This window comes from Procambarus clarkii, chromosome 39 (assembly GCF_040958095.1).
Source record: "Procambarus clarkii isolate CNS0578487 chromosome 39, FALCON_Pclarkii_2.0, whole genome shotgun sequence".
In the NCBI taxonomy this organism is placed as follows: Eukaryota; Metazoa; Arthropoda; class Malacostraca; order Decapoda; family Cambaridae; genus Procambarus; species Procambarus clarkii.
The window spans coordinates 8,438,236-8,452,294 of NC_091188.1; the positions used below are offsets into that span (position 1 = coordinate 8,438,236).

Here is a 14,059-nt window from a genome sequence, read left to right on the forward strand (position 1 = left end):
TCTCTCTCTCTCTCTCTCTCTCTCTCTCTCTCTCTCTCTCTCTCTCTCTCTCTCTCTCTCTCTCTCTCTCTCTCTCCCTCTCTCTCTCCTCCGAAGCAATCAATACCAATTGGGCCTGAATAAGTCCGGCGTAAATCATGCATATACAAATATGCAGATCAGACACCGAAACTCCAGTAATTCACAGATGTTGGAGTGACTACGCAGCTCTCCTACACCACACTTATTATTCTCTCCGCTTTTTCAGGAAAATCATTACGATGAAAGTTATGGAGAGTTATGGTTTCTCCAGTTGGATACTTTATGTGATATTGGCCCGTCCCTCAGCCGCCCCTCAGCCGTCCCTCAGCCGCCCCTCAGCCGCCCCTCAGCCGCCCCTCAGCCGCCCCCAGCTGATGTTACCTGCGTGATCATCTCTTTGCGTTTGCTCTCAAGGAAGGGCAGCATCTGCATGCAGGAGGTCTTTGCCTTTTATGGAAGGGTGAGAGCGTACAGGTGCGCCCACAGGAAAGACTCCTGCTGTACTCCAGTTATCTGCTTTAAACTAAGACAGAAATATGTTTAATCTCTCTCTCTCTCTCTCTCTCTCTCTCTCTCTCTCTCTCTCTCTCTCTCTCTCTCTCTCTCTTTCACTTTCTCTCTGGAGCGCCTCGTTACCGGTAGGAAGCGCAGCCAGGCATAACAGACGCCCGTTATGGTGGTTACGGCCGGCCGGCCAGCGGGCTGACACGAATTGCTTAGAGGATGCGGTTATCGAGGCTCAAGAGGAAACCATTCAAGCCTCTAGAAGGGGTTACCATCACTTGGGCTCTGGCTGATACCGTCCCGAGGGTTCTGCGGGATGCCATCAACACTGAGGCTCTATAGACTATAGAGGTTACCATCAGTGAGGCTAGAGAGGAGGACGGTGGGGGGAAAGAGTTAATAAAGAGGCGGGCGTGAGGGGGGACTCACGGGAGGCAGAGAGAGAGAGAGAGAGAGAGAGAGAGAGAGAGAGAGAGAGAGAGAGAGAGAGAGAGAGAGAGAGAGAGAGAGAGAGAGAGAGAGAGAGAGAGAGAGAGAACTAGCGAGAGAGGGAGAAACAGACAGAAAGAGTGGAAGCACTTTTGTGTACAGATAGGTTCCGAGGTGTGCAGATACAAGGAGATCGCTCAGTACGCCTTGTACCTGTCGTGTGAGGTGGGAACTCCCTCCTGGTGTTAATTGAGTGGTAACTGAGGTGTAGATCTTGATGCCAGATGACTCGTTCTGTCCTTTACATTGTCTAATATGTTTTTCTTTTCGATTCGCTACATCCTAATGACTTCGAGAAATTGGATCCTATTTCTTCAAAGACAAGAGACATGAGTATTCCTTGTGATGGTTTCGGGGCTTAGCGTCCCCGCGGCCCGGTCCTCAACCAGGCCTCCTCCATATATATCCTCCTGACCTTGTGCATGGAATTGTTTCTGAACATTTAATTGAACAAATATTTTACACATAACATATGATGTATCTAACGTAAAACTGTCGCATCTGAACATTCAAATTTCAACAAATTGAAAAGAATCTAATTCTGCATCTGGTATAAGCCAGGCAAATTACTGAATATATCGTAAGAGAAATAAGCTACGATCTCCTACATGGGTGTAGGGGATCATGGGTGTCATGAAGAAAATCGGGTCCTATATTTGAGAGATAAATCAAATAAGTTGCCATTCCTACGAACATCAGTTTCAGTCGCCTAAAATACATTATTGTACATGGTAAAATGTTGCTCGATTTACCTGAATAAACTTGAATGCGCAAGAAATAGTAGATGTAGTAGTTGTTGTTGTCAAGAGTATTAGCTGTTATTAGTGGTAGTAATATCAGTGGTGTTAGTTTTAGTATTAACCATCCCGATAACTCGGAGTTCTGGCCTAATAGAAACTTCTTGTATTCATAATGTCTGGTCGGTTTTCCTTGCAAATAGTGTACAGTGGTTAATTGATTACTATACACAGACAAATCACATTGGTGTGATATATATAAATGAGGAAATCATATTAGGTCACTGAGGGGATTCGAACCAGCGTTCTAAGTATTCCCAGATACTTTTTTTAGTATTATTATTTTCTACCACAGTCGTGGCCACACATTTCCAATGCTAATCAGCATGTATATACATTTTCTTCTGTCCTCCATGGACAGGGTGAGAGATCTGTTAAACATATAGTTCAGGGATTTATTGAACAATCAACCACAGAAGGTGATTGTAGTGCTTTTAAAATCCTAATCTCATCTACAGACATAAGTACATAGATACACAGAGTTACGTCTGCCCTACATAAAGCGGTCGATGTGTTCTTTACATAGTGTCATTCCCAGACTCTTACTAGCTTTAATCCACTTGGCCACGATTGGGCAAAAACCATTCTTCCCGAAACTGTGTTGAATTCACTGTGAGGGTCAGGAGCCACATACTGGTGCCAAAGTCAGAATTTTATAAGTGGCGGCCGCCTATAGTAATGGTGTTTACACCCTTATATCTCTCCTACAGAACAAGGACATTATAATAGGTGATATATGAAGGAGACGATTATGTGGGGCACTGGGGCGACTGGTCTGTCATGACATTTTGATTTCTTCGTGTTCTGAAGTAACACGGAGGATGACCGACCATTAAGGGAGTAAGAGCGTAAGAGAGGACCAAGAAGTACCGACCATTACCAACATTGCCCACAGGCCTGAGTGTAGGAGGCCTGTAGAGTAAAGCTTTGGGCTTAATGACTTGTGTCCAATGGCCTAATGGGTTAATACGACAAGTGTCTGGGGATCACTAGAACGCTGTGTCGAGTCACCTCAGTATTCCCAAATTATTTTGTCATTGATTACTGTATTCACATATTGTACGCCTCCAAGTACTCACCTAGTTGTACTCACCTAGTTGTGCTTGCGGGGGTTGAGCTCTGGCTCTTTGGTCCCGCCTCTCAACCGTCAATCAACAGGTGTACAGGTTCCTGAGCCTATCGGGCTCTATCATATCTACACTTGAAACTGTGTATGGAGTCAGCCTCCGCCACATCACTTCCTAATGCATTCCAAGTGTTCACATCTCTGTTCTAGTACGTTTCACTGTATCAACGTAAGAGAACCAAATGTTATACTGAAAGATTTTTCTAGTTAAGGGGATAATTCAACTAATAATTACATATCCAAACAAACCTGAATCGTAATCCGGAACAACCAGAGAAGCCCAACATTGTTTGATCAACCAGTGAGTGTCATTCACTGGGTCAGTGAGTGAATCTCAATGACCCGGTGACTCAGTCATTGAGATTCGAAGGGCAGGAGCGCGCTCCTTGATGGTGTTGAACTCCTTCCAGTATGGAGGAAAAAAGCAATGGACTCAAAAGCCCGTTATAACCGCTTTTGACACCCTTACTTTACAAGTAAGCTGATTCTCTTTCAACTGAGACTCTTGTGTGGATAAACCATTTGTTGATGGTGTCAAGAGGAGTGACAAATGTCAAGTTCCTGCACGTGTCAAGGGAAGTGACAGGGTGTCAAGTTCCTGCAAGTGTCAAGAGAAGTTACGGGGTGTCAAGTTCCTTAAGTTATTATAATGACAAGACATTACGTGTGTCTTCGACAAGCATCTAATAATAGGCGTCTCTCACCCAGGACGTCTTGTGATAGCATATGGCTGGACACGACCCCCAGGTGTAGAGGGAATACGGAGGGTATCTTACCACTGAGATTGTATTGAGAGAGTCGATGTTGTGGAGGCCGAGAGTTGTAGAGGCCGAGGGTTGTGGAGGCCGAGGGTTGTGGAGGCCGAGGGTTGTGGAGGCCGAGGGTTGTGGAGGCCGAGGGTTGTGGAGGCCGAGGGTTGTGGAGGCCCGAGCGTTGTGGAGGCCGAGGGTTGTAGAGGCCGAGGGTTGTGGAGGCCGAGGGTTGTAGAGGCCGAGGGTTGTAGAGGCCGAGGGTTGTGGAGGCCGAGAGTTGTAGAGGCCGAGGGTTGTTGAGGCCGAGGGTTGTGGAGGCCGAGACAGAACTCCGAGGGCTGAGGCAGCTGTGTACTGACCCTGGTCCATATATACTTAGAGACTATATAATAACATTACCTTGCCTCTACTGGATGACTCTAGTTCAGTGGTGGTGACCGGTCTGTGGCCTCGGTCGCCGTGTGCTTCCGTGGGTGGGGCGTCCCCATGTCCGATCACCTGATCCCCATTCACTTGGTCCCCAGTCAGCAGAGTATTCCCAGTTGAGAGAGAGCGTAGCGAGTTTGCATTCCTTCCTAACAGCCAATCCTCTCCTCTGGCTAGGCTCGTTAAAGCAGTTAAGGGCCCTTCCCCTCCAAGAAGCAGTCATCGATTTTAACGCATTGTCTATTTTAAAAATGGATTTGTTCACACATATATACATTAACATTATAATTCATTAAAGTTTTATGTATAGTTAGGTGTAGGTTAGGTTAGGTGTTTAGGTTCTGTTGAGGATAATTTGTGTTTGGTGAAGCAGTTACAGATCTGGTCCCAGATTCACGAAGCAGTTACGCAAGTACTTACGAACGTGTACATCTTTCCTCAATCTTTGACGGCTTTGATTACATTTATTATATAATTTACAAGCATGAAAACTTCTCAATCAACTGTTGTTATTGATATAAACAGCCTCCTGGTGCTTCGGAGCTCATTAACTGTTTAATAATTGTAAACAAAACCGCCAAAGATTGAGACAAGATGTACAGGTTTGTAAGTATTTGCGTAACTGCGTCGTGAATCTGGCCCCCTGGGATTTGAGCAGAGGGCGTCAGCGATGTACTGCTCAAGAATAGTACATACATCACCCATTGCAAGTTGTACCTGAACCATTTTTCACTGAAAAAACAGGGAGTTTGGCGGGTGGATTAGCGAGCATTTGGACCTTGTTGATGAGGATGAGTGGTTTGCAGAGTTGCAATTCCAACAGAGGGTGTCAGCGAAGCACTGTTCGAGAAACATCGTCACTGTCTGAAGATCATTTATAAGTCGTGTGCAAACCGTTTCTCATTCTTTAATAGGGAGTTTGTCTAATTACCAGTCCCCGTGGTGCAGTGGTAAGACACTCGCCTGGCGTTCCGCGAGCGCTTTGTCATGGGTTCGTATCCTGGCCGGGGAAGGATTTACTGGGCGCAAATCCTTAACTGTAGCCTCTGATTAACTCAACAGTAAAATGTGTACTTGGTTGTAAAAACGATACTTCGCGGCAGGGGATCGTATTCCAGGGACCTGCCCGAAACGCTACGAGTACTAGTGGCTGTACAAGAATGTAACAACTTTTGTATATAATTAAAAAAAAAAAAATGAGCATTTGGCTTTTGCTGTTGAGGACAGGTTGCTAACACGACAGCCATATTAGCTCATTCTCCCTCACTCTTTTTTTTTCACAGTTTTCCACTCTCCTTCACAAACTCTCACCCTAACATAACTTCCCTCTCTCACCCTCCAAGCACGAAAATCCTTTTCTTTTTTTTTAGGGTGAGCGTAGAAGGCCTCCATAGCCAGCCCATTACTATGCAGGATAGGCTTTGTTATGACCATGCTGTTATTCTCTCACCTCATTAACAGTCCACGTGAGCCGTTAGCGACATGACTATCAATGGCGTATTCGATATCGGCCGCTAGGCAGTATTGCCTTATTTTCTGCCTCTCGCTGCATCCAATCACCAACCAGGACTCATAATATTCCATACCGGTGGCCAATTGGATTTGGGATAACATACTCGCGAAGTGTGTGTGTGTGTGTGTGTGTGTGTGTGTGTGTGTGTGTGTGTGTGTGTGTGTGTGTGTGTGTGTGTGTGTGTGTGTGTGTGTGTGTGTGTGTGTGTGTCCAATAATCAGATAAATTTATGTTATTGCCATTCGCAGCCAATAGAAAGGAGGATCTCAGCCGTTAGTCGTTACCAACCAATCAGCGACGGTGTCCCATCCCTTGTGGTCTTACTCGATAGTACCAATGACACCCCATCGAAGCTCTCCCCTAACAGCCTAGGTTTTGTTTCAACCAATAACCAGTCTGTTAGTATTCACAGCTGGACACATTACATTGTAATGAACGCAGAATAATTATTAAATTGCCATTGGGTACCTTGTCTACAGATTGGCAGGAATGTCTTACGGCGCAGGGGCGCTCAAGTCGGTCAAGGCCTCGGGGTGCGGTCGTTCCGGAGCTTCAAACAGGATTCGACCAGGCGCTGCAACCATGGAATCAACCAGACTCAATCCGTCCTCTTTAACTGCCCGTTTTCATAAACCATAATGAAATTAATTACTCGTTCATCAAGCAGCTAAATCCTGTCTTATAAATGAAAAATACTTTAAACCCACCGGTTTTCAGGTTGTTCAATGTTTATTCCATCCAGCGGTCGACCCCACAGAGACGCATTCATTAATGTTAACATGATGCTCATTCAAAACAGGAATGTTTTCAAATATAAATTAACATTATAATATATTAGCATATTGTGCATATATATAGGCATAAGTTAAGTTAGGTTAGGTGTTTAGGATCTGTTGGCGATTATTGGTTTTTGTAGTACGTGGGTGAAGCATTTACAGAGTTGTGGTTCGAACAAAAGTCATCAGTGTAGCACTTGTTCCGGAATTGTTCGAACGTCAGCAGTTGTGAGTCTGAGTCAGCCCGTCCTCCAAGCAACAGCCCGTCAGCCAAACAAAAACCCAAAAGTGATTCCATGCACCCGCCAAACCCACTGTTAATGAATGAAAAACGGCTTACACACGAATCACAACTGATGACGTTCGAACACTTCCGGAACAAGTGCTTCACTGACGAATTTTGTTCGAACCACAACGCCATAAATGCTTCACCCACGTACTACACAGCCCGTCCTCCAAACAAAGATCCAAAAGTGATTCCATGCACCCGCCAAACCCCCTGTTTATGAATGAAAAGCGGTTTACACACGACTCACAACTGCTGACGTTCGAACATATCCGGAACAAGTGCTTCACTGACGAATTTTGTTCGAATCACAACGCTATAAATGCTTCACCCACGTACTACAAATACAAATAATCGCCAACAGAACCTAAACACCTAACCTAACCTAACCTATGCCTATATATGCACAATATGCTAATATATTATAATATTAATTTATACTTGAGAAAATTCCCGTTTTGAATGAACAGCAAGTTAAAATTTATGAATGCGTCTGTGGGGTCGACCGCTGGATGTAATGGACTTGAGACTCCTGGTTCAACCTTGAAGCCGAGCGGACGTCTGGACACCTCCTCCGCCTGGGAGCCGCCTGATCACGTTCTGTTTTCGCGTTTTGGCTTTGCTACTGCCGTTTGGCGTCCCTCTTCAGCGGTCCGATGGTACGGCGCCTGGCGCACATATCGCCTTGGGTATTGTTGATAGAAATTTTTTTGACGTGTTCTGGTTGGTTCTCCCGGCGGGGTGACGGTGTTCGGGGGCCGGCTTGGCCGAGAGGTGCCGGAGGTTGGCGGGTCTTGGTGGGCTCCTGGGGTGCCCTCGGTGGTGGGCGGCCGGCTTCTGCTCTGCCGGGGGACACTGGATGACTTTTTGCGTTTTAGTTGGGGGCTGAGTTTTGGTTTTGCTACCTGGTGTTCTCAGTGTGGGGCGGGGCCGGTGCTTGTCACCCTGAGGGACTCCTGGGACTCCCCAATCATCTGCCCGTCTGTGCGTTTATTTGCCGTATGGCATATTAGTTTATAGTGATTGGCGTCACTCGCTTCGCGTTTTGGCTTTGCGTTTCGCCTTTCCTGGCTTCGCGATTCACCCTTAACGGGTCCGCCGGAGCGCATCCGATCCCACGATCGTCGTCGCCCCTAACTCAACAACAACAACAACAACAACATAATGGACTTGAGTCGAGGACGGGTTGGACTTAAACACCTAACCAAACCTACGCCAACACAGAACTTAAGTCTATAATAATATTAATTTATATAAAATCATACATAAGGCGTCCTGTGCATAAGGACCCTATATAAACTTGAGGAAAAAAAAATAACTGGAGAATGGCTAGGGGTTAATGAGACGGGGAGGATACTTCCTGGATAGGAAACAGAGGATAAGTGAGAGACGAGAAACCAGAGTGTCAGGAGGTCACAAATAAGAAGCCAGAAGGTGTGATACTGGGCCCGTCCTCATCTTAACATATCTAAATGAGCTGATACGAAAAAAATAGAACCATTCATAGTTCTGTTTCCGAACGAGGCAAAGCTTATGAGGAGAGTTAAAGGCAGAAATTACAACTGGAGACTTTCAAAAAGACCTGCATACCTTGCAACATTGTTCAAAAAGGTGGTTGCAAGACTTCAACCCAAACAAAATGCAAATTAAGGAGTATATGAGTGAGGGGAAAACGCCATGACTGGGACAGTATAGGCTAAGAGGGAGACAAACTCCCGCGCACAGAACATGAGAAGAATGTGGTAGTTTACATAACTCATCAGCATAATGAGAGTGCAGTCTTCCCTTTCAGAGAATTCTCCCGGTAGTTAAATTGGCTGGAAGAATATTTGATGGCAATAATTACACCAAATAGATTCCACAGTTAATTAACAGATGTGCACGATAATTCCAACGCTTCTGCTTTCCAGTTGATGACATAACATGCTGTGGAGAGAGAGAGAGAGAGAGAGAGAGAGAGAGAGAGAGAGAGAGAGAGAGAGAGACAGAGAGACAGAGAGACAGAGAGACAGAGAGACAGAGAGAGAGCGAGAGAGCGAGAGAGAGAGAGAGACGAAAGTGCAGAAAATAAAGCTATATCTATTACCCCTCTCTGTCAACCCCATCAACGTTTGGCGTGTCGGACACTATGTGGTTATAGTGTAGACTCAATGTTTTATTTATTTATTTATACAAGAGTTAATCTTACATTCTTGTACAGCCACTAGCACGCATAGCGTTTCGGGCCGGTCCTTAATCCTAATTATTCCCCGGAATACAACTCGCCAAATCGTTTATGGCGATTAATCTCAATCACACCTAACACCACAACCCCCCCCTCTCAACTTATTCCATCGCCTTTTTAACCACATTGTCGCCACTCAACCCAATCTACAGCATTTTTAACCCAATCTACCACCTCTTCATTCCAATCTACTAGCTCTTCAACACAATCTACCACCTCTTCAACCCCCATCTACCACCTCTTCAACCCCCATCTACCACCTCTTCAAACCCCATCTACCACCTCTTCAACCCCATCTACCACCTCTTCAACCCCATCTACCACCTCTTCAACCCCATCTACCACCTCTTCAACCCCCATCTACCACCTCTTCAACCCAATCTACCACCTCTTCAACCCCATCTACCACCTCTTCAACCCAATCTACCACCTCTTCAACCCCATCTACCACACTTTAACTGTGTGTAACAAAGTGAATGACACCCAACAAAATATGCTCGCCTGCAACTTGCATGTAAATCCCTTCAACAGTCACCCAGTCAAACGACTTGACTTGCAAATTAGTAAATCCCCCTCTGAATCCCTCCCAGGCCATAAATCCCTTAAATAATTAGGGAGTCGTGTGGCTAATAAGAATACAGGTCGGTTGGAGAAGGTGGGCTGGGACTGGGATGATGAAAGGAAGGGGAGGTGGGTGGGGGAGGGGTAAGGAAAAGGTGGAAAGGGAAGGGACGGGGGGTAAGGAAGAGATGAGAGAGAGAGAGGGAAGGTAGACTTGCGCTTGTCTCTTCGTTGTTTACAAATGAGATGGTCATACCACTGTCATGTTCCAGCTTCCTAGCCAGTCACTCCCCGTTCTCTCTTTCACTGCTGAGGGGAGCGGGGATGAAGGGGGAGGGGGGTGGGTGTTGAGGTAGATCAGTGAGGCAGGAGACAGAGACAGAGAGAGAGAGAGAGACAGAGAGAGAGAGAGAGACAGAGAGAACGAGAGAGGAGAGGTTTATGCACTCTCCCTCCCCCTTGTTTTGACATGTCTAATACAGTGATCTACTAAGCCATATCCTTGAAGCTAAGGGCTGATGTGGCTTCACTCCAACGTTTATAAATTAATAATGATTTTGATTGATTGTGTCGGGGGACAGGCAGACAGAGTGTATTCATATACGTTAGGCTTATATTGCACCCCCCCCCATTCCCCAAGGTCGCTCTACTGACCCCCCCCCCCTCCCCTCCGGGATGCAACACCACAACAAGCTGACTAACTCCTGAGTACCTACTTATTACTAGGTGAACAGCTTCATTAGGTGATAAGAAATGCACCCAACCGTTTCTGTACTGCTCGGGATTCGAACACGGAATTCTCGATTGTGAGTCTAGAACGAACCCGACTGTACTGCTGCGGGACCTCCTCTATAAATAATAATATATAATGGGTGCCATCAGGTTCATCAATCAAATGGAACAATGTGGGGATTCGAACCAGTGACCTTGGTGTTCCCAGCTGCAGGCCTTAACCATCATAAGAGAGAGAGAGAGAGAGAGAGAGAGAGAGAGAGAGAGACCCTGAATGCAGTGTGCATTCCCCCTCTGTATCGCCACGCTGAGGCGCTGGAGAAGGAAGCTGGCAGCTCTAGGGTCCCTTGTTGTTTCAGTTAGCCTAGAACCCAGTTCCTTCAAAAAACTGGTGGCACTCTTACCCCAGGCGCCGAGTGTCTCAGAAGCAATGGGGACAAAATTGTAGTGGTGATCCAGTTCTCTATACTTACGGGATTTGGCTGCTTCCCTGTGGGTGGCAGCGCCACCTGGTTGTGCAACACTGAGGTTAATGTAGGTGTTAGCCAGGGTTGATACGCACGTGTAGTCCCATACCAACTGCTTGCCATTCTTCCAGGGGTTCACTGTGATACCATCTGGGCGACCAACAAGAGCATCCGAGTTATGGGGATTTATGTAATGGGGCTCTCTCTTGGCTGGGCATCCAGCTGTGGCGAGGCTCTTCTTGATGACGTCGTTAACTTCACTGTGAATCAAGTGCCATCACCCTGTGCTTTTGCATAGTAGGCCATGTTGGCCGTACCTGTTGACCACCACCTCCCCGCAAATACACCTATATTTGGTGTGGATTGGGGCACCAAGGCAATTCACAGCAATTCGGAGGGCGTGTTCAGTGAGAATCCACAAGGTCTTCTCTGAATACTCCTTATTTTCTTCTCCGAGGCTAAGGGTCCCCACATTTGTACCAGAGGTGGTTATATATATATATATATATATATATATATATATATATATATATATATATATATATATATATATATATATTCTTGCTACTCCGTCCCCCCGACAAATCCTTCAGTGTAAAATTATTTTCTTAATTAATTTTGTGTTTAGCTAATAATTTAGTCTATTTTATGTTCATATGTTCATCGATGTATGTGTAGTTCGCCTTTAGTGTTATGTTAACGCCAGTGTTCACCTCTAACATTTTTAATCCAACATTTAACTTTTTCTTCACTACATTAGTTCCCCATGTTTACGTCCTGGTCTCATAATGTTGTGTGTGTGTGTTGTCTTCTTATCGTTCACACCCACACTACTAGACCTTAACAGTTTAAACTCCTAACTATTTCTAGGATCGAGTCTGTTTAGGTTGGTAAACCAACCAATTCCTAGATAGGCGCGCACCGTGTCCCTAGTTCGCACCCCCCGTGAGCCCCTAACACCCGTCCTGTGTTGAAGGGTCTGATATACTCACCAATTCCTTTCTCTCGCTGTCATTCCGGTTACTGTGACGTGTTTTATACCGGTGAGTAAGAGAGCCATGAGGTGGTCCCTGGGGGGGGGGGGGGTTGAGGGGTTGGATCCAGTTTGTGATGGTGGTGAGGCAACAGCACACAGGACGCACGGATCACTGAGCTTCGTTGCCTCTATATCCTTTGCCTGCTGCTGCCTCGACTCTCTGCATCTGGCTTGACGTCTCCCTTCTTACTTTCGACTCTACTGCTCGACTCCTCTCTCTCTCTCTCTCTCTCTCTCTCTCTCTCTCTCTCTCTCTCTCTCTCTCTCTCTCTCTCTCTCTCTCTCTCTCTTTCTCTCTCTCTCTTTCTCTCTCTCTCTCTCTCTCTCTCTCTCTCTCTCTCTCTCTTTCTCTCTCTCTCTTTCTCTCTCTCTCTCTCTCTCTCTCTCTCTCTCTCTCTCTCTCTTTCTCTCTCTCTCTTTCTCTCTCTCTCTCTCTCTCTCTCTCTCTCTCTCTCTCTTTCTCTCTCTCTCTTTCTCTCTCTCTCTCTCTCTCTCTCTCTCTCTCTCTCTCTCTCTCTCTCTCTCTCTCTCTCTCTCTCTCTCTCTCTCTCTCTCTTCTCTCTCTCTCTCTCTCTCTCTCTCTCTCTCTCTCTCTCTCTCTCTCTCTCTCTCTCTCTCTCTCTCTCTCTCTCTCTCTCTCTCTCTCTCTCTCTCACTCTCTCTCTCACTCTTACCTGCCCAATGTGGTCATATTGTGCAGTCCGCCATCCGTTCAGATTTTTTAGTACTGACAGCTGTCAGTTAAGAATATAGTAGATGGTGGCGCCCAGCAGCAGACCTGTTGATCTGTACAAGGCGGGTCCGGCTTTAAATCAATCAAATCTCACCTGTGAACCTTATCAAACCTACGCCTGGAACCTGTTAAGCTTTTTGTCTTAATGCTGCAATCTGGCAGCTTATTTAACTCCTTCACAACCCCCTGGTTTCAATCTAGGATTTTTTATAACCAGGATTTTGATTGATAGCAATCGAAGTCTGCTTCTAATGTTGATTGGCATTCGTTCAGCACTAATGTGGCAAGTCCTTAGTCTTGAAGAAGTTTAAAGTCTCTTTTTTTTCCTTTTAACACCTTTTTCTGAAGCGCTGTTAGCCCTCTTAAAGTAATTTTATTAATTCTGATGCCTTTGAGTACTGCTTCCAAGCCTGTTAGCACACTCAGTACTGCTTTCAAGCCTGTTAACACCTTCAGTACTGCTTCCAAGCCTGTTGGCACCTTCAGTACTGCTTCCAAGCCTGTTGGCACCTTCAGTACTGCTTCCAAGCCTGTTAGCACCTTCAGTACAGCTTCCAAGCCTGTTAGCACCTTCAGTACTGCTTCCAAGCCTGTTGGCACCTTCAGTACTGCTTCCAAGCCTGTTAGCACCTTCAGTACTGCTTCCAAGCCTGTTAACACCTTCAGTACTGCTTCCATGCCTGTTAGCACCTTCAGTACTGCTTCCAAGCCTGTTAGCACCTTCAGTACTGCTTCCAAGCCTGTTAGCACACTCAGTACTGCTTCCAAGCCTGTTAGCACCTTCAGTACTGCTTCCAAGCCTGTTAGCACCTTCAGTACTGCTTCCAAGCCTGTTAGCAAACTCAGTACTGCTTCCAAGCCTGTTAGCACCTTCAGTACTGCTTCCAAGCCTGTTAGCACCTTCAGTACTGCTTCCAAGCCTGTTAGCACCTTCAGTACTGCTTCCAAGCCTGTTAGCACCTTCAGTACTGCTTCCAAGCCTGTTGGCACCTTTAGTACTGCTTCCAAGCCTGTTAGCACCTTCAGTTCTGCTTCCAAGCCTGTTAGCACCTTCAGTTCTGCTTCCAAGCCTGTTGGCACCTTCAGTACTGCTTCCAAGCCTGTTGGCACCTTTAGTACTGCTTCCAAGCCTGTTAGCACCTTCAGTTCTGCTTCCAAGCCTGTTGGCACCTTTAGTACTGCTTCCAAGCCTGTTAGCACCTTCAGTTCTGCTTCCAAGCCTGTTAGCACCTTCAGTTCTGCTTCCAAGCCTGTTAGCACCATCAGTACTGCTTCCAAACCTGTTAGCACCTTCAGTACAAGTACCGAACATGGCAGCCATTTTGGTATTTGTTTCAAGGTCCAAGTTTTTTTGGTCTTACCATCCGGCTGCTGACGCCTCCTTCTTGGTCTTACCATCCGGCTACTGACGCCTCCTTCTTGGTCTTACCATCCGGCTGCTGACGCCTCCTTCTTGGTCTTACCATCCGGCTGCTGACGCCTCCTTCTTGGTCTTACCATCCGGCTGCTGACGCCTCCTTCTTGGTCTTACCATCCGGCTGCTGACGCCTCCTTCTTGGTCTTACCATCCGGCTGCTGACGCCTCCTTCTTGGTCTTACCATCCGGCTGCTGACGC

At 46.3% G+C, this 14,059-nt stretch overlaps 2 protein-coding genes across 2 annotated transcripts in view; both read right to left on the minus strand.

Moving 5' to 3' along the window:
• LOC138372496 (probable serine/threonine-protein kinase samkC) overlaps positions 1-4,058 on the minus strand; it is a 41,659-nt gene extending 37,601 nt beyond the window's left edge. Inside the window, exon 1 of the mRNA XM_069337967.1 lies at positions 3,714-4,058. Coding sequence (XP_069194068.1) covers positions 3,714-4,058 — 345 coding nt within the window. The remainder of the gene's footprint in view (positions 1-3,713) is intronic.
• An 8,676-nt stretch (positions 4,059-12,734) lies between these two features.
• On the minus strand, positions 12,735-13,841 carry LOC138372497 (mucin-19-like). Its single transcript, XM_069337968.1, has one exon. It carries the CDS (start codon positions 13,839-13,841, stop codon positions 12,735-12,737), a length of 1,107 nt encoding a protein of 368 aa, XP_069194069.1.
• Positions 13,842-14,059: the final 218 nt, after the last annotated feature.

Coding starts and splice junctions, on each gene's coding strand:
- LOC138372497 (XM_069337968.1), bottom strand. CDS start 13,841: ATGGTAAGACCAAGAAGGAGGCGTCAGCAGCCGGATGGTAAGACCAAA.